The following is a 22,240-nucleotide window of genomic DNA, read 5'->3' on the forward strand; positions in this document are numbered from 1 at the left end:
ACCGCTTTCAAAAAGGGTTCCACGGTCCATGTGCATAGATTGACGGTCGTCAACTCTTATCTTAAACTTCAACGTTTAACGCAGTCGTTTTCTTGCTGATACAAACGGGGCGACTTACGGATCAATAAAAAGTTGACCTCAGTTTAGGAACTTGTTACACCTTCTAACAAGGTAATAGTGGAAGTGCCGGGTTTGAGCGCCGTACAGCACGAGCTCCTGCGTATTTAAAAAAGGTAAAATTCGATCGAAATCGCCCCCTGGAAGGCTATGATAGTTCATTTGCCCTACCCCAATTCTAAATGGTAATACAGGAGTTAATAAACTGGTGTAAGAAATTCACGATAAAGATCACCGTACTTATGATTCATAACATCATCAAAATTTAGCTTTTGAAGCTCGTCTGACTTCACTTTCTTTCTTATCAGAAGCCATTAACGTCTTGTATTTGGTTGAACATGAAATTTTAAAACGTAAGTATGATTTGCTTCTTATTATGTTTTCTCGATTTTCGGAATTTTAAAAACATAATTTGAAAATATTTAAAAAACGGAATATGTTTAGCTTATGAGTGTTAAATTCCAAACAACTCTTTTAATTTAATAAGGACATTCATTGAGGAGACGACTATATTATACTAATAAATCTAGCAATATACTTCACAATTCGTATACGATATTATAACCACCGCGCTGAAGACAACAGACAAGGTTTAATAACTTCTCGTAAGCTGGCTCAGTTAAAGAATATCTCAAAATTTTGGCCAACAACAAAATATCGTATCTTTTTTGTTTGATAATAAAGCATATAATAATTTGATACATTATTCTTACTGCATCCAAATGGGTTCTAATCAATAACGACTAAGTCGCTGGTCCAGCCTCGAATTAAGACGTTTTCATCCTATCGCTCTTGTTAAGGATTGGGGCGAAATGGCGTGTCAACCGTGTGGGACCTTGTGTGCCTTTAAATCATGCAGTCTTCGAGCCAAAATTGGGCACCGTCAAGAAATGGTCAACGTTTTTCAATAGCGGAACGTCTCTGTTTTAACGGTACCCGCAATTGGAAGACATATGTGATGAAGCTGTCAACGTCTCGACGAAGACATGAAGGACGAAATTCAAAAGAATCAAAAGGCGCAGTGGAAGTGCATGTATACGGAGCACCACCGCTACATGGCCGAGGCGAGTGCGGTAGTTCGCGGAAAGGCTGGCTGCTCCGTGTGTGCTGGTTTCGCCATTTGCCCCACCGACGCGTGCAACTCGCTGGGACAGAGGACTGCTGGAGAAGCCGTGGGTCAAGGAGAATGGAGCCATCTTCAGCTTCTTGGTCTCCAGTGGCAAGATCTTCTTGTGGCAGTGCGAAGACGTGGAGCATCACAAGTGGAAGGCTCAGAGCGCGAACCGTGCGCGCGGTTCTAGAGCGTGTCCAATTTGCACGAGCAAGTGCAAGTGTCCGGTGAAGAGCTGCGGTTGCCAGTCTATTGTAGAGACACACCCCGAGGTTGTGAAGAAATGGGATCACGCCGCAAACGGTAGCTCGCACATCTTCATGGCGAGGAGCAACAAGGTGGTTTCGTGGATATGAAAGCGGGTCCCGCATCACAAGTGGCTGACGTGCATTTGCTTCCGGACGCTACGTGAGAAGTCCACTGGATGTCCGGTTTGCTGTAACCAGAAGGTGTGCGAGGTGGATGCCTGCAACTCACTCGACGTGCTGGAGCTGCACTTGGTCACCGCAGTAATCTCGACATGAAGCTCTTCACGCCGGGTTCGCACCAAGTGATGAGGTGGCAGTGCCCGAAGGACAAATTGCACGTGTGGGCGGTCTCGCCGCACGAGCTCACCAGCAAGAAGTCGGCTGCCCATTCTGTCTGTTCAAGTCAGAAAGCTGCGCTCTCAAGATTTTCAAAGAGCTACTACCAGAGCACTTGTTTGTCAATAGGACGCATGGAGATTATGGAGTTTTGGAGCTTGATGAATACTGCAAGAAGCTGGTGCTAGTGTTCGAATACGATGGCGTTCAACACGAGGGAGAGATCAAGTTTTTTACCGCAACAAGGGCGACTTCGAGCGACAGCAACAGCGTGACGCGCGCAAGAACCAACTTTGCGAGGAGAATGGGTCTACGTCATTTGGAACCCATCCAAGTACTCGTTTCTGGACCCTGCGGCGATGAAGGCGCACATCAAGGCAAGCTCGAGGAATGGCGCCATGCAACTGGACAGCTGAAGTGACAGGCGATGGGGACCCGACACTTAATCTACTTCACGAAGGTGGTGGTAATTCATAGATTACTTAGCTAAATACTGCGTAGGATCGTAGCCACTATTCTATAAGACTGCGTCAAACAAAACAATACTAATCAACCAAAGTAGAAATCTCGATTTAAGCATACTGCTCGAAGGCGCGGTGTCTTGTGCTTCTTTTGAGCTATTGAGCGGTTCCAAATGTTAAGAACTCGTGGAATGATGTCGGTCTGAAAAAATATCTCCATTTTCGGACCCCCAAAATCCCGGGTTTTATGTGGGGCTTGTGACCTAAATATTTGTTTCAAAATTTACATATTGTATATTTTCGCGTAGCTCGTGCTAAAAGCAATCGACTTACAGTGTTTTTGGCACGGTACGAGTGATTTTAACTTTCCATTTTTGGATTTCCACTTTGGTACGAAATTTGATTGGTTAACTTTTGTAGTGGGCCTACTTTGGCTCACTACTTTAGCTTACACGTGTGCGCGTGTATGTGAGGAAGCGTAGCTTAGTTTCAATTAGAGTTAATTATACTCGGGCCTCCGAGTATAGATTAATCTAAATAAACGATCCAAATAATGTTTTTGGGTTAAAATGAGAACTGCTATTTTTGTTTTATGTTTCTGACTTCCTCTAAATGTAATATTCTAAACTAGGAATCTGCCAACCAGCCGTTGGCAGAATTCCAATGCTATGCATGTCGCTCATTGGCTAAAAGGTGCTGCTCTCAACCAATAGGAATCCTAAGTCTCTATGGACCACCCGTCGTGGTGATCCTAAATGTATGTAGCCTTTGGTGTGTCTACACCAAGGACGAGAAAGTCTTTCGAACCTCTAACAGACGTCGTGTCTGTTAGAGTTACAAGTGACTGTAGCCACTTGGGTGTGTAACCCTGTTACCCCCCCCCCCCCCCCTCTCAAGGTTAGACGCGCCGAGTCACGGCACGTCAATCAGGAAATTGACCACTCGTCAATTCTCCACGTTGGGAGAAGGAAAACTCGAGCTCATTCCGCAATGAGCTCGCCGAAGCAGACCGCCGCTACAGCAGAGGGGAAGGCCTCCACCGGGACAGAGACTCTCTCTGTCCCCGAGTACTTCGAGCGTCAGAAAGCAAAGCGCGACGCTCTTGCTGCCAAGGTTGCGGCGGGGACAACTCAGTCGGAGATTGTCCTCGAAGGTTCCTCTGTAGTCAACGACGCCGTTGACTACGGGGATGACGACGTGGAGATGGAAGAGGGCGAGGCCTCTTCCAACAAGCGCAAGGAGTCTATCGACAGCGATAGTCTCGACCCGCATGCCGGGTCGAGACGCCCTCGTGAAGGCGACGACTCGGACGCTTCAAGCTCGAAGCGTTCGCGCGGCGAGAGCGACACTCCGCTCTCTGCTGCTGTGGCTTTAAGCTCCCCGCGTGAGGTGGCGCCTTCAAGCTCTCCGCGCGCTGCTCAGGCAGCGCGTGATCCGTGGATGCCGTCTGCGTCAGAGATCACAGACCGTGTGGGTGTGGGCAACACCGTGCCTCCAAATGAAATCCCGCTGTACGTATGCAGCGGTATTCACGACGATGCTGTTGCGGAGCAGCAGCACTTTGATCCGTTAACGAATCAAAGGCGCGACTACTACATCGGGCTCTTCCACGAGCTCCGGTACTTCTCCAGCAAGAAGACCTCTTCTCGCAGCAATGTGCCTGAGTGGCAGGCACTTTGTCAAAGTTGGAATGCTTTTGTTGAGAACTTCAACAAGAAACCGGCTGCTTACCGCGAGCGGGTTAAGCATGCCCGTGAGCGCTTCGAGACATTCTCGACGCGCGCGCGGCTGGAGCAGCTCCACAGATCCTCTGTGGACGCTGGTATTCCATGCGCTGTGCCCGAACGCCAACAGTGCACGTTGTGTCTTCCGGGTGCGGCGCGCTTGAGCGACCGCGACCTAAACGGGTACACGACAATTCGTGTACCTGAGAGTCTCAAGGATCTCCGTACCAAGTTCCTGGCACGTGAGGAACGCGACGATCGCGAAACTCCGGGCGCTGCTGTGGAACAGCATCAGAGCCGGGAGTTCGCCGCTCTGAAGCAGGAGGTGGCGATCCTGAGGGCTCAAGTCGCTCAGGCCACGCAGACCGCGTCGGACATCACTGTCGACGTGGGAGGTCGCGTCGCACGCTTGGCTCAGCGCGTTCACGCGCTGGAGCAGAGGTTCGCTCCCGCTGGGGCTCCGCTTCGGGCCAGCCGAGCTAGGTGGATCGTGCTGCCGGTATGGCTTCAGCCGCCCGACGTAAAAGGTCGGATGGAGGCGCATGCTAGATGGAATATCTAGCGTGTAGGCGTTGCCATGCCGTGCCAACACCGTGAACGGCCCGATGAAGCGCGGAGCGAGCTTGCTCGCCCCGAAGTCGGAAACTGCATGTTTAGGCAGGTTCTGCGTAGCTAACAAAACCAATGAACCCTTCTTGAATTCATTAGTGTTGCCCCTACCAACATTGTCTGCGTTCAGCTTCTGTCGGTCGACAGAAGCTGCGATAGCGTCTTGGCCAAACCGAATGACGGCTTGTCTGCGCTGTACAAAGTTGAATGCGTCCGAGCTGAACTCGTTCAGCTCGTTTCTAGCAGTAGGTCCGGCCTCTGCGTTCGTCTTCGCGGTGTCTGTGCCCTGCACAGACGCGTGCTTCTTTTTCTTCTTGCGCGTAGTCGCGGCTGACACTGTGCAAGTGTCAACGGCATTCTGCGGCTGCTGCGGTGCAGTCGTAGATCCTCCCCCACTTAAGGGAGGAGCCACCATCCCGAGTAGACTCGGGAGGCGTGGGTGCCTGATGGCATTCACGTAGAACGGTACGGTCGAGGCATGCACCGTGTTGTTGATGGCGAACTACGCCATCGGCAGGCACTCGCTCCAGTGTTGGAACGAGTGAGTGTAGCTCTTAAGCACGTCTACGAGCACGCGGTTCACGCGCTCGGTCTGCCCGTCCGTCTGCGGATGGTCCGCAGTCGACATCGAAAGTTGACTCCCAAGAAGTGTAAACACTTCTTGCCAAAGGTGTGCAGTGAAGCGCGGGTCTCGATCCGACACAATGTCGATCGGCATGACATGGTGTTTCAACACCATGTCGACGAACAGACGTGCCGTCTGTTTCGCAGTTACTTCAGCGGGTACCGCAGCAAGATGGTACATCTTGCTGAAGCGGTCAACAAAGACCACAACGCCCGTGTTCCTCTAGCTGTCCGGGGGAAGACCGAACACGAAGTTCAAAGACATGGACTGCCAACACTCTCGTGGAGTTGGTAGTGACTGCAAGGGAGCCTGCGCGAAAGGCGCAGGCTTCACACGTTGACAAACCTCGCAAGCACGGATGTACTCGCGCACCCATTTATGCTGGTGGGCCGCGTGAGAAGAAGGTATGTCTTCTCACGGCCCGGATGCCCCGCAGTCGGTGCATCGTGATACTCGTACATGATCCTGAGTCGCAGGTACATGATCCTGAGTCGCAGGTCATGGTCATTGGGCACGACAGCGCGGTCCGCGTTGTCGTCGACTGCACTGTAGAGTAATAACCCGTCGTGCACCCGGTAACGGTGTGCACGAGCACGAAGATACTTCGGCAGCTTCTGACGAGCTTGGTCAGAAGGCGCTGAGCCGTAGGCCAGCAAGAGCTTCTCGTCCGCGTCGTGCGCGTACGCGACCTTCACGTCGTCCAACAGTGACGACGTTGGGGTGCTCGATCGCATGGCGTCAATGGCATTGACGTCGGCATCAGTCGTGGTGTAGTCAGGTCGACGCGAGAGCGCGTCGGCCACCACATTGAGCCTTCCGGGTTTGTACTCAACCCGGAAGTTATACTCTGCGAAGAATGAGAGCCATCTCGCCGTCCGTTGCGAGATGTGCGGCGACTTCACAGCCGTCCGCAGCGACGCGTGGTCTGTGTAGACCACGAACGGTTTGCTTCCGAGTAGATACACTCGGAACTTCGCGAGTGCGTACTTCATGGCAAGGAGCTCCTTGTCATGTACCGGGTAGTTGCGCTCAGCTGGCTTCAGCCGGCGCGATTGGTAGTAGACGACACGGTCACGACCCTCGTGATCGTGCTGCATCAACGCACATCCGATTGCGAAGTCGGATGCGTCACACACAACGTGGAATGGGCGATCTTGGTCGGCCACCGCCAAGATCGGCGCCTCAGTCAAGCCCCGCTTGACTGCATCGAAGGCCTGCTGACACTCAGCAGTCCAAACCCACTCGGCGTCCTTCTTCAGGAGCTGTGACAGCGGGCGTATCGTGTCCGCATAGTCCTTCACGTACTTGCACAAGTACGTGGCCAAGCCAAGGAACTGCCGCAGTTCCTTGACGTTCGACGGCGTCGGCCACTCATTGATCACTCTGACCTTCTCAGGGTCAGGTCGGACACCGTTCTTCCCAACGATACACCCGAGCACGGGTATCTCGCTCGCCCCGAAGATACACTTCTTCAGGTTCGCATAGAGCTTGTGCTTGCGCATAAGCGCAAGCAGCTTCCGGAGATGCACCTTGTGCATCTCAACACCACTCATCCCGTCCGCAGCCCGGCTGTGGACGAACACATCGTCGAAGTAGCTCGGTGCGAAGTCGCGCACCGAGCGCAACAAGTGCGTCACGCACCTGTTGAAGGTCGCAGGGGCGTTCTTCAGACCCTGTGGCATCACTAGCCACTCCCAGAGCATGCCGCTCGGCGTGCTCACAGCCGTGAGAGGGATATCGCTCTCACGCATGAGGATCTGATAGAACCCATCGCGCAGATCAAGAGCACTGTAGATAGTGCTTCTGGCCATCGAATCGATGATGACATCTTTTCGCGGTATCGGTGTCTGCGCCGGTATCGTCGCATCATTCAGCTTGTTGTACGCATGAACGATGCGCCAGCCGCCCTGTGGCTTCTTGACACAGATCGTCGGAGCACTGTGCGGGGACTTCGATTCCCGCACTTGTCCTGCTTTGCGACGATTCTCAAAGAAGTCGTCGATCGCCTTGACCTGCTCTCGCGGCAGTGGCCACTGCCGCGTGACACAGTACTTCGTCCCCGGCACGAGATCAATCTCGTGCTGGATGCCCTTGTCCTGCGGAAGCTCCGCAGGGATCTCTTCCGGAAGTACGTCCGCGTACTCCCGTAAGATCTCGTAGTAGGGACTCGTCTTCAACGAGTCCCAGCTCTGCTCTTCAAAGCGCTCCTTCTTCGTCTTCGCACTGAGAGTGCCGTCGCTCTCAGTGGTGGTCTCCATAATGAACTGCCTCAGTTCTTCATTCTCGCTCTTCGTTCTCTGGGCGTCCGAGAGAATGCATATTTGCTCGATGCGTCCATCGTGCAAGTCACGCGCGAAGCACTTCCAGCTCATGACTGGAAGCGAAGTCAACTCCGACGCTTGCGTCGGAGGATTAGCGAGGGTCATCTCCCTGTACCGGAACCCGGCACAGGTACGCGTCAAGACGTTCAACGTCTCGACGTCCGGCTTCTCTGCCCCTCGTAGTGTCTCGGCCCCAGGCCGAGACTTGCGCAGCGACCTTCGCATGCGCCGTCTTCTTGTTTTGCGGTGCCCGGCTCCGCTTGGTTCTTGACCTCGCCTAGGTCCAGCCCTGGACGGGTGTTCTTCTTCAGTACCGCCGGCGGGTTCAACCCGCGGGCGAGCGACTTCAAGCCCGGCTTGGTCGCCCGGCGCTTCGTCGTGCAGCCCGGCTGCACGACAGCATGCAAGTTTTTCCGGTGCGGGACGTTTGCAACCGTCCGCACCGCCTGCAGCGTCGGCTCCCGGAGCCGACACGCCATCTTCACCTCGACGCCTGTTATTGGCGGAATCCTCCATTACGGAGGGTGCGTCGGCTCCCGGAGCCGACGAATCAAATTCACCCAAGCCATCGACTCCCGGAGTCGACGGCGCAACGTCATCTTGGCTCTTATTATTGGCCAGACCTAATCCAATCAGATTCGCGTCAGCCTCCACGGCTGAAGTGTGTGACTCGCCTGCGTCATCCGTGCCCCTTGAGGCCGGAGACTCTTCCTGATTCGCTGAAAAGCGGGTGTCGACCTCCGAGGTCAACACATTTCCTTCATTAGCTGTCGGCGGCAACGCCGACGCTAGCTGCTCTTGCGCGCGTGCTCGCGCGCGCCCAGGGCGCTCCGGGACAGCGGCATTAGGCGCTGTCTCGAGTAGGGAGTCGCGCGCACCTGTCGGTGCGTGCGCTGCCGCAATAGGGCCATCGCTCACTGTTCCGCTGTCGCGACCGAAGCGCACGAGAGTGCGCTTCTCCCAATCGATGACCGGATCATGCCGTGCAAGCCACGGCATGCCCAATACAATGTCAAACTTATCGTCCAGATCCAGGACGATAAAGGTCTCGACAAACGCTTGATCTTTATACGTGAAGCGCACGCGTACCGTGCGCTTCTCGGTCTTCACGACGGCACCCGTTGCCAGTCGTACCTCCAACATACTTCGAGGTATCTTTAAATCCTCGAAGTCAAGCCTTGATAGACTTCGCAGTCGAACAAAGTTCTTCGACGCGCTAGAATCTACCAAAGCACGGAGAGAGCTGCTTGCTCTCATCGAGTTCACATTCAGGATGACAAGGTCAGGCTTGTCATCTTGGTTCTTGCAGTGAGGATAAACCTCACTGGGGGCTGCAGTCCTCAGTGTCGCGTGTCCAAGGTCGACACGCGGAACTGCATTACCAGTAGGGCACCCCGCACCTACTGGCGTCCAGCGTTTTTTGTTTAGTTGCGACGGTGCCCGGCACCGCCGCGATAGCCACCCTGCTGGCGCACGGGGGCCGTGCAATCCCGAGCAAAGTGACCGATTCTACCGCATCGGTAGCATCGCACATTGTTTCCTTGCGACTGCTGGGGTCCAGCAGTTGCAGCGCTCGAGAGGTCCATGGGTTCTGGGCCTCCCGTCCTCACTATGGGGCGAGGCTGTGGCCTCGGCGCATGTGCATGCAGCTTAGCCTGCCGCAGGCTAAACTCCTCCTGCATTACAAGAGTGATTGCAGCTTCGAGAGCACTCGGGTACTCACGGAAGAGATAGGTCTTCACGGGCCCATCTCTGAGTCCCTTCATGAACGTGACGACCTTGGTCGCCTCGTCGATCGGGTTGGCCACGATGTTCGAGACCCAATACCGTGCTCTCTGAGCGTAAGCATGGACATCATGCTTACCCTGCTGCAGGTCGAGGAACTCCGCCCTCGACCGGAACTCGTTTTGCGGGGGCTCAAACGCTTGCCTGAGCTCTTCCTTTAAACCCTCGTACGTGCTAAAGCACGTAGGATCCGAGAGTCGGCGTCCATACGCCCAACTTCTTGCACGTCCGCCAAGACATGACATGGCGAACGCGACCTTCGACAACGGGTCGACGATGCGTCGAGCCGCAATGGCAGTGTCGAGTTCGACAAGCCAACGGAGGAGAGGCTCGCCCTCTCTTCCAACGTAATTGCTCACGCTGAGCTTCAGCGATTGCGCGCGCGGTGTCGTCCCCGACGACACCGTGGTAGACGAAGCAGCATCCCGCTGCTCCTCCATGATGAATCCCAGAGCAACACCATGTTGCTCTGTCGGCGTTAGCGTACGCAGCATCGTAGCTACAGCCGCCTCACCAATGACTGTTGACAGTCGTTGGAGAGCTACCCACTCTGGGTCCGACAAGTGGGGACAGTCAGCGCGTGCAACGTGAGTTGCAGGCGTAGTGGAGCGGTGACGTACGAACTCAGATAGTCGGTCGTTGGACGGACTACAAAGTGCTACCAGGTGTAGTGGGCCTACTTTGGCTCACTACTTTAGCTTACACGTGTGCGCGTGTATGTGAGGAAGCGTAGCTTAGTTTCAATTAGAGTTAATTATACTCGGGCCTCCGAGTATAGATTAATCTAAATAAACGATCCAAATAATGTTTTTGGGTTAAAATGAGAACTGCTATTTTTGTTTTATGTTTCTGACTTCCTCTAAATGTAATATTCTAAACTAGGAATCTGCCAACCAGCCGTTGGCAGAATTCCAATGCTATGCATGTCGCTCATTGGCTAAAAGGTGCTGCTTTCAGCCAATAGGAATCCTAAGTATCTATTGACCACCCGTCGTGGTGATCGTAAATGTATGTAGCCCTTGGTGTGTCTACACCAAGATCGAGAAAGTCTTTCGAACCTCTAACAGACGTCGTGTCTGTTATAGTTACAAGTAACTGTAGCCACTTGTGTGTGTAACCCTGGTACAACCTTAAACGGATAACTCGAAATGGTAGCTTAGTACAGTGACACCTCCCTAAATGAACCCCTCTAACTGACTATGTGTTCCCTATCTGGTTAGGATTCCTCGACTGCCAACGGGATTATATGGATTTCACTATAGGTGTTCTATAACTGATCAAAAACCTCTTTATTCTCTAAATGGTCGCCATTATTGGCGCCTCAACCCTCTAAATGGACGCCGTAGTAATAGATCCAAACTCATATTTTTTTCTTAATCACTTGCCTGCCTCTTCCCACGTATGCCATTGCTACCACTACCCCTCCACAACAAATCGAGCGAAGAGAGAAATTGTATTTGGGATGCTAAGCTGGAACAAAGAGTTTGCAGTAGCTGCAAGCTTGTAAATACTGATAAATAAGCTAGCCACAGTATTTTACAATCAGCGCAGCGTACATAAATATATTACGAAAAACTAAAATATTATGATGTCGAGACAACTAGGGGCTATGCAGTCGATACCAAGCAAAAGCTAAAACTGCAGGCATGGTGGCAGGATATCGGGACAGCAAATATTCCCATAACCTCACTGTATTGAAACTCACGTACAACCTGAGGGGATGCGATTCTGCTAATACCAATGAGAAGAAGGAGTAGGAACAGACAATACCGCGCCTACCGTTAGTTCTGTCTGTGTAAAGACGAAACAAAACAAGAGTACGAAAATGCTGGAAGGGTACCAGGTAAAGAAAGCCCTTGTACTGTGCACCGAACATATGAAAATGTAGCCATTAGAAGTGTAGCCATTTCTTTATCTGATCAATTCTTTAACTGAAACAGCGTATTAGACCGAGCGAACTAGGTGTCATTTATAGAGGTGTCGCTGTATCATTTTGTTTGAGGCAGTCTCATCAATTAATTCATACTTCTCCGTTCAGTATGCAGTAGATTTTCATTTCTCGATATCGCGTGAACAAATTATTCGATTCCTGTGCTGCGGGTAGCAACTTAAAGTGCACGGTCAGCGCTTCTTGCTGTAATTTTTGTGACTCACGTTTTTAAAAGTCAATGTTAGCGGGTTTTTAATGGATGAAGACATTACCGATGAGTTAAAGAATTAAAGAGTTCAAACTCTTTGACTCATCGGTAATGTCTTCAACCATTCCAAAACCACTAACATTGATTTTTTTCTCAATGCAGTCCTCCTGTCATCAAGTGCCTGCGGCCGCACACCAAGGCGTATCTTCGACCGCACATGATAGTGGCCAAGCCCGAGCAGTGGGTGTCGGACATCGCTGCGGCTGGCGGTGACCAGTTCACCTTCCACCTGGAGTCGGTGAAGGACCCACTCACCCTCATTAAACAGATCCGCGACGCCGGCATGAAGGTGGGTCTGGCCGTCAAGCCTGTTACCAGTGCGGAGGCTGCCTTCCCGTACGTGAAGCTCGTGGACATGGTGCTGGTCATGACCGTGGAGCCGGGCTTCGGCGGCCAGAGCTTCATGGCCGACATGATGCCCAAGGTGGAGACCATTCGCGCCAAGTACCCGACGCTGGACATCGAAGTGGACGGTGGACTGGGCCCCTCTACGGTCGACGCGGCTGCGGAGAACAGGATCGTTGCTGGAAGTTCCGTGTTCAAGGCCGCGGACCCCAAGGCTATAATCTTGCAGATGCGAGAAGTACGGCAATGGCAACAGCGACGACCAGTTGACGAAGCTTTGAAAAGGTGGGATTGCAGACGTACTGTGAGTTCGTGGTTGTACAGGAATTAATCAGTAAGGTTCAGTCGAAACCTATCTGTTGAAATATTGTCAGTGCTAAAACCTGCTTCAAAGTGACTAAACCTTCTGCAAAAGCCGCGTAATCGCTGTCAAAGCAGATTCGTTCGGTACTCAGATCCGCATGAAACATGCGCTTGACTCGATCTTATCCTCTATCTTCAGCGAGCCGAGGTTTGCTCTGCAGGATTTCAAGTCGGGCACGTCCAGTCTCCTCGTGGTTGGCTGGCTGCTAACCATGGTTGCTAGTTCAAGACAGCTACTTCTCCAAGTTTCTTGCTCTTCCCACGGCGTGGTGGAGAGAAGCTGAAGCGTGTACCACTTAGATCATCATCGAGACACGCCTGGATATTCACACTCAAGCAGTCGATCTGGTCGGCGTACTCTGCATTCTCCTGGTTCAGTAGGTGTTCCTCGTTTCGGATCTCCGTCTAGAGCGATTGTTTACATGACTGCAGAGCCTGAATGGGAAATTCGTTGGGGAAGGAGGAAGCAAGTGACTCCCGCTAGTAGAGGTGCTTTCGTAGTATGAATTCCTTCCTCGGTTCCCAAGTGCACTGACAGACGATGACCGCGCTTGCAACGTTCGCCTTCCGAGCGTCGCGGACGACTGTTTCCAGGTCCTTGCGCTCCTCAGGCTCCATACCTTGAACACGACGCGACTGACGTGACGCCTCACCGCGTCCTCCGTCACCGCGTCCACTCTTCTTCGCCCCTCGTCCTCCAGGCATCTTGGTAGCTTGAAGTTGACGGGCACTCAGCACTTCTTCAACACTTGATTCCGGCGAAATCCTCGACAATCGAATCCGGGCACGCGCACCAGCTGAGGCGAGGCCGATGAAACCTTTGTCGCCCAGGGGGGTTCGTATAGCGCAGCCCAAGACTGTTCCCCAGGGGTAGACCCAGAGAATCGACTTGAGAGTCAACAGCAAGAAGATAGACCCAGAGATTTGCAGCCGCAAAGCTTTAAACCCTGAGAATCACACTCCTTGGTTGGCGTGGGTACCTTATGTAATCCCTGTCGGCTCGTTTGTCTTCGACGGAACGGCACTCCACCGGTTGTAAATGTAGCCTCGAAGAAGTGCGGGAGCGCACGTCTACTTCAGAACGCACCTCCACACCAAAAGGCAAACCCAGAGAATAAGATCCCCTGAAACCCAGAATATCACGAATTCAGGGTCCAGGATTTCAGTCAACGCTGGGACTTGGAACTCAGAAGACACCTTACCCAAATGCCCTCCTAGCTCGATAAAACCAACAAATACAGAGTATACAAACACTACAACTAGCCGTCACTTATTCTTTTGGACCCTTGGACGGTGGGTCACACACACACTAGGCTCACTCGAGTCTGAAATTCAGGGGCCTAGCTCCCCTGAGACTCACACAAACGCGCACCACCTCCAATAAAGGAGGAAAATACAATCACTATCAGTTACCTTCCCTTTACACAAGCAGTCAATACAAAATCCTGGAGGCGACTACCTAGCACCCCAGAATACCCTCTGGAATAATATGAAATGGGCTACCACGAGCACAGCAAGTGACCCAACTAGGATATGGAATAGATGGATCACCCCAGGAAGCTCAAGGCCGTCGCTGGTCACCACGTAACTGGGCTTGAGTTTGATGGAGCCCACACAAACGGCTGTCCTTCACCGTTGCTGTGCCCTTAGCGTCCCGCGGTCGTAGTCTCGGGTCCTCCGGATTTCCATCGGCAGGCTTTGCCGAAGTCACTTGCGCAGTACAGGGTAAAAGGAACTCTGGTTTTTATCAGCTACTTCTCTCTCTCTCTCTTCTTCGGGCAAATATCTTCTGTTCACTATGCTTGGGGTCAAATGTCTTGTCTTCAGTATACCTTGGGTTCAGCGGTCCAAACTTGCGATCGGCTTGCGAATCTATTGTCGCACGGCGTTGAAAGTGCCAATTGTGGGTCCTTAGACTTGGTTTAGTATGATGCAGGACTCCCTCTCGACTCCTTGAAAGTATCCAGTCTGCGCATCCACAAGGGTTCTTCAAGGTCACGCATCACTTTGATTGCAGACTGGCTTCGAACTGACTCGAGTCCCTGAAAACCGGGTGACACTCAGGGTCATCTTCTGAAATCCTGGGAATTCTGAGGAATCTTGGGGAACTGTGGGGATTTTTGGGTGTTGACTCGGGAAACACTTAAGTTCAGTATAGAGAGTCTGGATTTATGGTCCAAACCCAGAGAATCATCTTTGGAACTCTGGGTCACCTGCACTCAGGGAGGTGAACTCTGGGTCATCGTGCGGCACTCTGGGTTTCCGTGCGGCACTCTGGGTAACAAGTCTGCTGCATTGCAGGCTCGTGTGTATCCCCACAAAGCCACACTTTTAGTGGGTTTAGCGGCCTCCTGCGCATGATCATGGTAGTAGTGGGTTGATTCTCAGGGTAATTTGATCCTCTGGGCACTCTTAGCCACAGCAAGATGAGGCGTACTCTGGGATACTTCCTCCAGAGACACTTTCCGCCAGACTTTAGGCACTCATCGTAAGGGAAAGTCCGCGGCTGGACTGAGTGTTCTCTGAAATCCTGGGCGTGCACTCCCAGGATTCACACTTCCAGCCAGTTGGGCCCATCTGCGGTCAGGCGCTGGATTCATCCCGAGAAATCACTTCTCTCCCACAGTCGCCATCCATGTCACACGGGTACAGCCGCGCCGAATCCAAGTCATCCACCAATCAGCATCCGATACAAACTCCAGGTCACAGAGGTGACGGCACATCGTCGGCAATTTTCTGGGGACCGCCTTGTGTCAATCACGTGTACCTGAAGAATAATGATCCGCTGGATGGGAATTTGCCGATCGGAGAGCACGGCAAGTGCAAGGACAAGCCGCTGGTCGTGGAAGTGCCACAGCGATATCGGAGCGTGGCGCTATGTCAAGACGGTGTCCGGGCATTCAACGCGCGTATAAAGTTTTCGTCCGGAGATTCAGGTGGCGTTCCCACCGCTTTCAAATCCATGCAATGACCTCATCAGTGGTCGATCATCACGATTCCCCACCTTTGACGATGACAATGGCTGCTCAGCCTACGAGAACAAATATTACCCACGGTATCCAGGAGAACTCTCGTCCGGCAGTCGTTCACAGCGCCATGCACCATCGCCACATCACGTTTCTTCGGGTCAGGATCATTGTTTTCCCACCATCCGTAGCGTTCTCCAGGGTTCAGCTTGTACTCCACAATTTTTCAGAGTTCACCGACCCAGACTTCGCTGGTTCAGGATGCTGATTTTCAGGGGAAGTCATAAAATCCTAAGTCAAAGTAGTCATGCATTGTTGGTTATCTTGGGTTGTTGTTCTCAGCTCCGGGCCTACATACACTATAACACATAACTCTGGGGATTTCTTCAGCCCGGCGCGTACTGGGTCCCCACCCAGTGGGCTTATTGGTTTGACGGCCTCCCAGAGTTTGCTTCGCCATCCAGGAGTTTATCCAGGATTTGGCTCGGCATGTCCTTCAGTGCACCTTGGCGGGCGAGTTTCTTCACAGCTTCCAGTGTCTTCCAGTCTTTGCACGGTTTCCCGAGATGTAGTTTGCCACAGTTCTTGCACGGTTGCGCGCGACACAAGTGAGTCGGATGACCCATCTCCAGGCAGCGATCACACTTCACGTCTTTCCAGCAGTTTTCCTCTGGGTGCCCCCACTTACCGCACTTCTCGCAGAACTTGTCCCAATTCCGGTTCTCGCGGCGAGGGGAACGGAATCCAGAGTTCGCGTTCGGTCCAGGCTGGGCGTTCGGTGGACGCCATCCCATGTTATCCATCACGCGATAGCCCTCGTTCGTCAGCGTCTGAGCCCACTCGGCACCCTTCATACTCGCCAGGCTTCCAGCGCTAGACGTAGAAGCTTCCTCTCCAGAGATCTCACGAGTTGACCCTGAATTCGCGCTCGCACTTCGGGCTGAAATTCTGGGTTCGTCCGTGATTTCCTGGAAACGCGCGTGAATTTCAGGGTCTTCGTCTGACTCAGAGTCAGAGACATCGCCCCTAGTCACATACGCACGTCCTTGTCGCTTCGGCTTGAAACGTCCCTGAGGAATGTTGTCGGTACGAAAGTCACGAGCTCTGGGTGGCGGAGCATCATGGTCACTGCGACTCCAGACATCTTCGTCCTGTTCCAGGGCGTACTCTAGATCAGCGATACTCCTGAATCGCTGGCCTTGCAGCGACGTCTTGAGGCGCGTGTCCCTGAGTTTCGTGATGAACGTCCGGATATGCTTCTCCAGACGCTTCGAAGACTTGCGAAAGTCAATGTCAGCCTTCCCAGCGGCGGAGTTCAGACGATAGAAGAAATCCAGGGCGCTCTCTGAGCTCTTCATCTCCATCGTGAAGTAGCGTTCAGAGTGCCTTGCAGTACTTCTTCCTGAATGCAGACGCCAACTCCTTCCAGTCACGCTGAGTGTGCTTGGGCAACTGGTTGAACCAGTCACGCGCAGCTCCTGAGAGCTTCAGCTTGAGTTCCTGAATTCGCATCTTCGTAGACCAACCTCCCTGAGCCGCCATGTTCGCAAAACGCTCCCACCAATGCACGCGTTCTCTGAGCGACACCTTAGTATCGAATTGATCCAGAGTATTCGAGTTGATGTATGGTCGGAACGTCAGGAGCGTAGTGCCAGCTTGAGCCGTAGAGGCCGCCGTCAGGTTAACCCCAGGGTTCTCGTCCGAACTGTCATCCGAACTCTGGGAGGACGAGTCATCATCGCTGGAATCGGAACTTGGGTCTGAGTCTGAGGGTGGATTGACATCCTGACGCTTCTTCTTCTTCTGCTGGTGTTTCTTGGTCGCAGAGCGCTTGGAGTCTGTTTTTGAGTCCTGCGAGGCCTTAGAGGCCGCTGTTCTCCTGGGATCCGACGTCTTCCCCAGAAATACAGGCTCAAGCTTGACATCCTGCGTCACCTTGGTCTCCGTAGTGCCATGTCCCCGCTTGACGCGCGCGATTCTGCCGGAAGTGTCGGCGGAAGTCTGCGCGAGGGTCGCTCTTAGCTGGGAGGCGGCGACTTCGGAAGTGTTCTTCGGATCAGCTGTCTCCCGTCTCTGGCCTGCGACACTTGCGATTCCGATGATTGCGCCACTGGATTCTTGGGGTCGGGTTGCAACTTCAGGGTTCTGAACCACTGACGACCTCACATTTGTTGCCAAATCAGGGGCGACGGTTGCGCGACGCGCTTGAACTTGGGCCAATGTTGCACGAAGGTCGCACACTTGGCCGGCGTGGAAGCGCTGGATATTCTCGGAAGCCTCCCGCTCTCGCTCTTTTTCCGCTTCGAGCTCTTGGATCTTCTGCTCCATCGTCGACATTTGTTCCTTCCAGCCCGCATAGGTCTCGGAAACCCAGCGCGCACGCTCCGAGTCGGCTTCGACTTCGCGCTGTTGCCAGCGCTCGGCGTAGGCGGCATCCAGGCGCTCACGCTCGAGACGTACAGCTTCCGTGATACTCTGGGTCATCCCCTGAGTTTCATTGGAACTCTGGGTCTGGCGAGCTTCCACGTCCTGCGCACGGCGTTTCGCTTCTCCCCAGGCGATCTCAGCGTGGACCAAACGATCCGTGAGTTCCTGGATCTGGCGACGTGCGTCCAGGTCACGTTGTTCCCAGAGGAGCTCGCCCTCCAAGGCATCCAGGCGTTCTCTGGCGGGAAACTCGCGTTGCTCCTGCTCCATGCGGGCCTGCCACTCCTGCTGTTGTCGCAAGACATTCAGCTCGATTTGGGCGGGCCCAGACCTCGCGGACACTGACGAAGCTGACCCAAGATTCCTGGATCCACTCGAGCGGCTCGACGCAGCTGATCTCCTGGACGTCGTCGAGCGTCGAGAGCGCACCACGCCCTTAGAGTTCTGGTGTTGACTCTGCTCATCGGCGCTGACATCCCTCGGGCCGCTAAATCCCGAAGTCGGGGCAGAGACCCTGAGTTTCGGCTCGGCAGTCGTCGCTGAAATAAAAAAATCCTGGGGAGACCGGCCTTCCTGGGTGCGATCGCTGGGTCAGAGTACACCGACGATGCCATTTCAACGTCATCTTGGTCGACTGACACGAGACGCGGCGGGATGACTGTCCGGGTTACCTGAAATCCAAGATCACCGACAGCTGCGAAGCCACCGGCACTCTAGGCCACGAGCGCTAGAGCTCCAACTCGTTGTCCAAGCGACATCATCGACGAAGATGAAGCGCTACCATAAGACGTTTGAACGCCCGAGGCAGTACTCTCATCTGAAGCGCGCGAAGTACCGATGACACTTGGCACCGCGCCTGGGGCAGCGTCCTTGGCTTCCGCCCCCAGAGAATCACGTCCATTGGACATGGAGTTCAGGGGAGTGGAATTCTGGAGTGAAGCACTAGCCGAGGACTTGTGCGCTGGAAGAGAAGACAGCGACGGCGTGGACAGCGCGGATGGTGTCGACGGGACTTGCGGGCGAGGCGGTCCATGCTGTGTGCGCTTAGAGTTCTGGTGTTGACTCCGCTCATCGGCGCTGACATCCCTCGGGCCGCTAAATCCCGAAGTCGGGGCAGAGACCCTGAGTTTCGGCTCGGCAGTCGTCGCTGAAATAAAAAAAATCCTGGGGAGACCGGCCTTCCTGGGTGCGATCGCTGGGTCAGAGTACACCGACGATGCCATTTCAACGTCATCTTGGTCGACTGACACGAGACGCGGCGGGATGACTGTCCGGGTTACCTGAAATCCAAGATCACCGACAGCTGCGAAGCCACCGGCACTCTAGGCCACGAGCGCTAGAGCTCCAACTCGTTGTCCAAGCGACATCATCGACGAAGATGAAGCGCTACCATAAGACGTTTGAACGCCCGAGGCAGTACTCTCATCTGAAGCGCGCGAAGTACCGATGACACTTGGCACCGCGCCTGGGGCAGCGTCCTTGGCTTCCGCCCCCAGAGAATCACGTCCATTGGACATGGAGTTCAGGGGAGTGGAATTCTGGAGTGAAGCACTAGCCGAGGACTTGTACGCTGGAAGAGAAGACAGCGACGGCGTGGACAGCGCGGATGGTGTCGACGGGACTTGCGGGCGAGGCGGTCCATGCTGTGTGCGCTTAGAGTTCTGGTGTTGACTCCGCTCATCGGCGCTGACATCCCTCGGGCCGCTAAATCCCGAAGTCGGGGCAGAGACCCTGAGTTTCGGCTCGGCAGTCGTCGCTGAAATAAAAAAAATCCTGGGGAGACCGGCCTTCCTGGGTGCGATCGCTGGGTCAGAGTACACCGACGATGCCATTTCAACGTCATCTTGGTCGACTGACACGAGACGCGGCGGGATGACTGTCCGGGTTACCTGAAATCCAAGATCACCGACAGCTGCGAAGCCACCGGCACTCTAGGCCACGAGCGCTAGAGCTCCAACTCGTTGTCCAAGCGACATCATCGACGAAGATGAAGCGCTACCATAAGACGTTTGAACGCCCGAGGCAGTACTCTTATCTGAAGCGCGCGAAGTACCGATGACACTTGGCACCGCGCCTGGGGCAGCGTCCTTGGCTTCCGCCCCCAGAGAATCACGTCCATTGGACATGGAGTTCAGGGGAGTGGAATTCTGGAGTGAAGCACTAGCCGAGGACTTGTACGCTGGAAGAGAAGACAGCGACGGCGTGGACAGCGCGGATGGTGTCGACGGGACTTGCGGGCGAGGCGGTCCATGCTGTGTGCGCTTAGAGTTCTGGTGTTGACTCCGCTCATCGGCGCTGACATCCCTCGGGCCGCTAAATCCCGAAGTCGGGGCAGAGACCCTGAGTTTCGGCTCGGCAGTCGTCGCTGAAATAAAAAAAATCCTGGGGAGACCGGCCTTCCTGGGTGCGATCGCTGGGTCAGAGTACACCGACGATGCCATTTCAACGTCATCTTGGTCGACTGACACGAGACGCGGCGGGATGACTGTCCGGGTTACCTGAAATCCAAGATCACCGACAGCTGCGAAGCCACCGGCACTCTAGGCCACGAGCGCTAGAGCTCCAACTCGTTGTCCAAGCGACATCATCGACGAAGATGAAGCGCTACCATAAGACGTTTGAACGCCCGAGGCAGTACTCTCATCTGAAGCGCGCGAAGTACCGATGACACTTGGCACCGCGCCTGGGGCAGCGTCCTTGGCTTCCGCCCCCAGAGAATCACGTCCATTGGACATGGAGTTCAGGGGAGTGGAATTCTGGAGTGAAGCACTTGTACGCTGGAAGAGAAGACAGCGACGGCGTGGACAGCGCGGATGGTGTCGACGGGACTTGCGGGCGAGGCGGTCCATGCTGTGTGCGCTTAGAGTTCTGGTGTTGACTCCGCTCATCGGCGCTGACATCCCTCGGGCCGCTAAATCCCGAAGTCGGGGCAGAGACCCTGAGTTTCGGCTCGGCAGTCGTCGCTGAAATAAAAAAAATCCTGGGGAGACCGGCCTTCCTGGGTGCGATCGCTGGGTCAGAGTACACCGACGATGCCATTTCAACGTCATCTTGGTCGACTGACACGAGACGCGGCGGGATGACTGTCCGGGTTACCTGAAATCCAAGATCACCGACAGCTGCGAAGCCACCGGCACTCTAGGCCACGAGCGCTAGAGCTCCAACTCGTTGTCCAAGCGACATCATCGACGAAGATGAAGCGCTACCATAAGACGTTTGAACGCCCGAGGCAGTACTCTCATCTGAAGCGCGCGAAGTACCGATGACACTTGGCACCGCGCCTGGGGCAGCGTCCTTGGCTTCCGCCCCCAGAGAATCACGTCCATTGGACATGGAGTTCAGGGGAGTGGAATTCTGGAGTGAAGCACTAGCCGAGGACTTGTACGCTGGAAGAGAAGACAGCGACGGCGTGGACAGCGCGGATGGTGTCGACGGGACTTGCGGGCGAGGCGGTCCATGCTGTGTGCGCTTAGAGTTCTGGTGTTGACTCCGCTCATCGGCGCTGACATCCCTCGGGCCGCTAAATCCCGAAGTCGGGGCAGAGACCCTGAGTTTCGGCTCGGCAGTCGTCGCTGAAATAAAAAAAATCCTGGGGAGACCGGCCTTCCTGGGTGCGATCGCTGGGTCAGAGTACACCGACGATGCCATTTCAACGTCATCTTGGTCGACTGACACGAGACGCGGCGGGATGACTGTCCGGGTTACCTGAAATCCAAGATCACCGACAGCTGCGAAGCCACCGGCACTCTAGGCCACGAGCGCTAGAGCTCCAACTCGTTGTCCAAGCGACATCATCGACGAAGATGAAGCGCTACCATAAGACGTTTGAACGCCCGAGGCAGTACTCTCATCTGAAGCGCGCGAAGTACCGATGACACTTGGCACCGCGCCTGGGGCAGCGTCCTTGGCTTCCGCCCCCAGAGAATCACGTCCATTGGACATGGAGTTCAGGGGAGTGGAATTCTGGAGTGAAGCACTAGCCGAGGACTTGTACGCTGGAAGAGAAGACAGCGACGGCGTGGACAGCGCGGATGGTGTCGACGGGACTTGCGGGCGAGGCGGTCCATGCTGTGTGCGCTTAGAGTTCTGGTGTTGACTCCGCTCATCGGCGCTGACATCCCTCGGGCCGCTAAATCCCGAAGTCGGGGCAGAGACCCTGAGTTTCGGCTCGGCAGTCGTCGCTGAAATAAAAAAAATCCTGGGGAGACCGGCCTTCCTGGGTGCGATCGCTGGGTCAGAGTACACCGACGATGCCATTTCAACGTCATCTTGGTCGACTGACACGAGACGCGGCGGGATGACTGTCCGGGTTACCTGAAATCCAAGATCACCGACAGCTGCGAAGCCACCGGCACTCTAGGCCACGAGCGCTAGAGCTCCAACTCGTTGTCCAAGCGACATCATCGACGAAGATGAAGCGCTACCATAAGACGTTTGAACGCCCGAGGCAGTACTCTCATCTGAAGCGCGCGAAGTACCGATGACACTTGGCACCGCGCCTGGGGCAGCGTCCTTGGCTTCCGCCCCCAGAGAATCACGTCCATTGGACATGGAGTTCAGGGGAGTGGAATTCTGGAGTGAAGCACTTGTACGCTGGAAGAGAA

The 22,240-nt window shown here is 54.2% G+C and overlaps 4 protein-coding genes across 4 annotated transcripts; 2 read left to right on the top strand and 2 right to left on the bottom strand.

Moving 5' to 3' along the window:
* Positions 1–1,103: 1,103 nt before the first annotated feature.
* On the top strand, positions 1,104–2,228 carry PHYSODRAFT_341992 (hypothetical protein; the record flags this gene model as incomplete). Its single annotated transcript, XM_009540361.1, has 7 exons — positions 1,104–1,185; positions 1,274–1,402; positions 1,487–1,566; positions 1,642–1,737; positions 1,794–1,852; positions 1,942–2,083; positions 2,148–2,228. The coding sequence occupies 7 exons, from the start codon at positions 1,104–1,106 to the stop codon at positions 2,226–2,228; spliced, it is 669 nt and encodes a 222-aa protein (XP_009538656.1).
* Positions 2,229–11,692: 9,464 nt separating this feature from the next.
* Positions 11,693–12,211, top strand: PHYSODRAFT_251616 (hypothetical protein; the record flags this gene model as incomplete). Its single annotated transcript, XM_009540362.1, has 1 exon — positions 11,693–12,211. The coding sequence occupies one exon, from the start codon at positions 11,693–11,695 to the stop codon at positions 12,209–12,211; it is 519 nt and encodes a 172-aa protein (XP_009538657.1).
* Positions 12,212–12,462: 251 nt separating this feature from the next.
* PHYSODRAFT_341996 (hypothetical protein) lies at positions 12,463–12,948 on the bottom strand (the record flags this gene model as incomplete). The annotated part of the gene is made up of 2 exons (XM_009540363.1): positions 12,463–12,648; positions 12,784–12,948. The coding sequence occupies 2 exons, from the start codon at positions 12,946–12,948 to the stop codon at positions 12,463–12,465; spliced, it is 351 nt and encodes a 116-aa protein (XP_009538658.1).
* A 2,683-nt stretch (positions 12,949–15,631) lies between these two features.
* PHYSODRAFT_341997 (hypothetical protein) lies at positions 15,632–22,187 on the bottom strand (the record flags this gene model as incomplete). Its single annotated transcript, XM_009540364.1, has 16 exons — positions 15,632–16,559; positions 16,606–18,175; positions 18,202–18,330; positions 18,418–18,783; positions 18,811–18,939; positions 19,027–19,392; positions 19,420–19,548; positions 19,636–20,001; positions 20,029–20,157; positions 20,245–20,547; positions 20,627–20,755; positions 20,843–21,208; positions 21,236–21,364; positions 21,452–21,817; positions 21,845–21,973; positions 22,061–22,187. The coding sequence occupies 16 exons, from the start codon at positions 22,185–22,187 to the stop codon at positions 15,632–15,634; spliced, it is 5,661 nt and encodes a 1,886-aa protein (XP_009538659.1).
* Between the last annotated feature and the right edge of the window lie 53 nt (positions 22,188–22,240).

The sequence above is a fragment of the Phytophthora sojae genome (genome assembly GCF_000149755.1).
Source record: "Phytophthora sojae unplaced genomic scaffold PHYSOscaffold_15, whole genome shotgun sequence".
Lineage (NCBI taxonomy): Eukaryota > Oomycota > Peronosporomycetes > Peronosporales > Peronosporaceae > Phytophthora > Phytophthora sojae.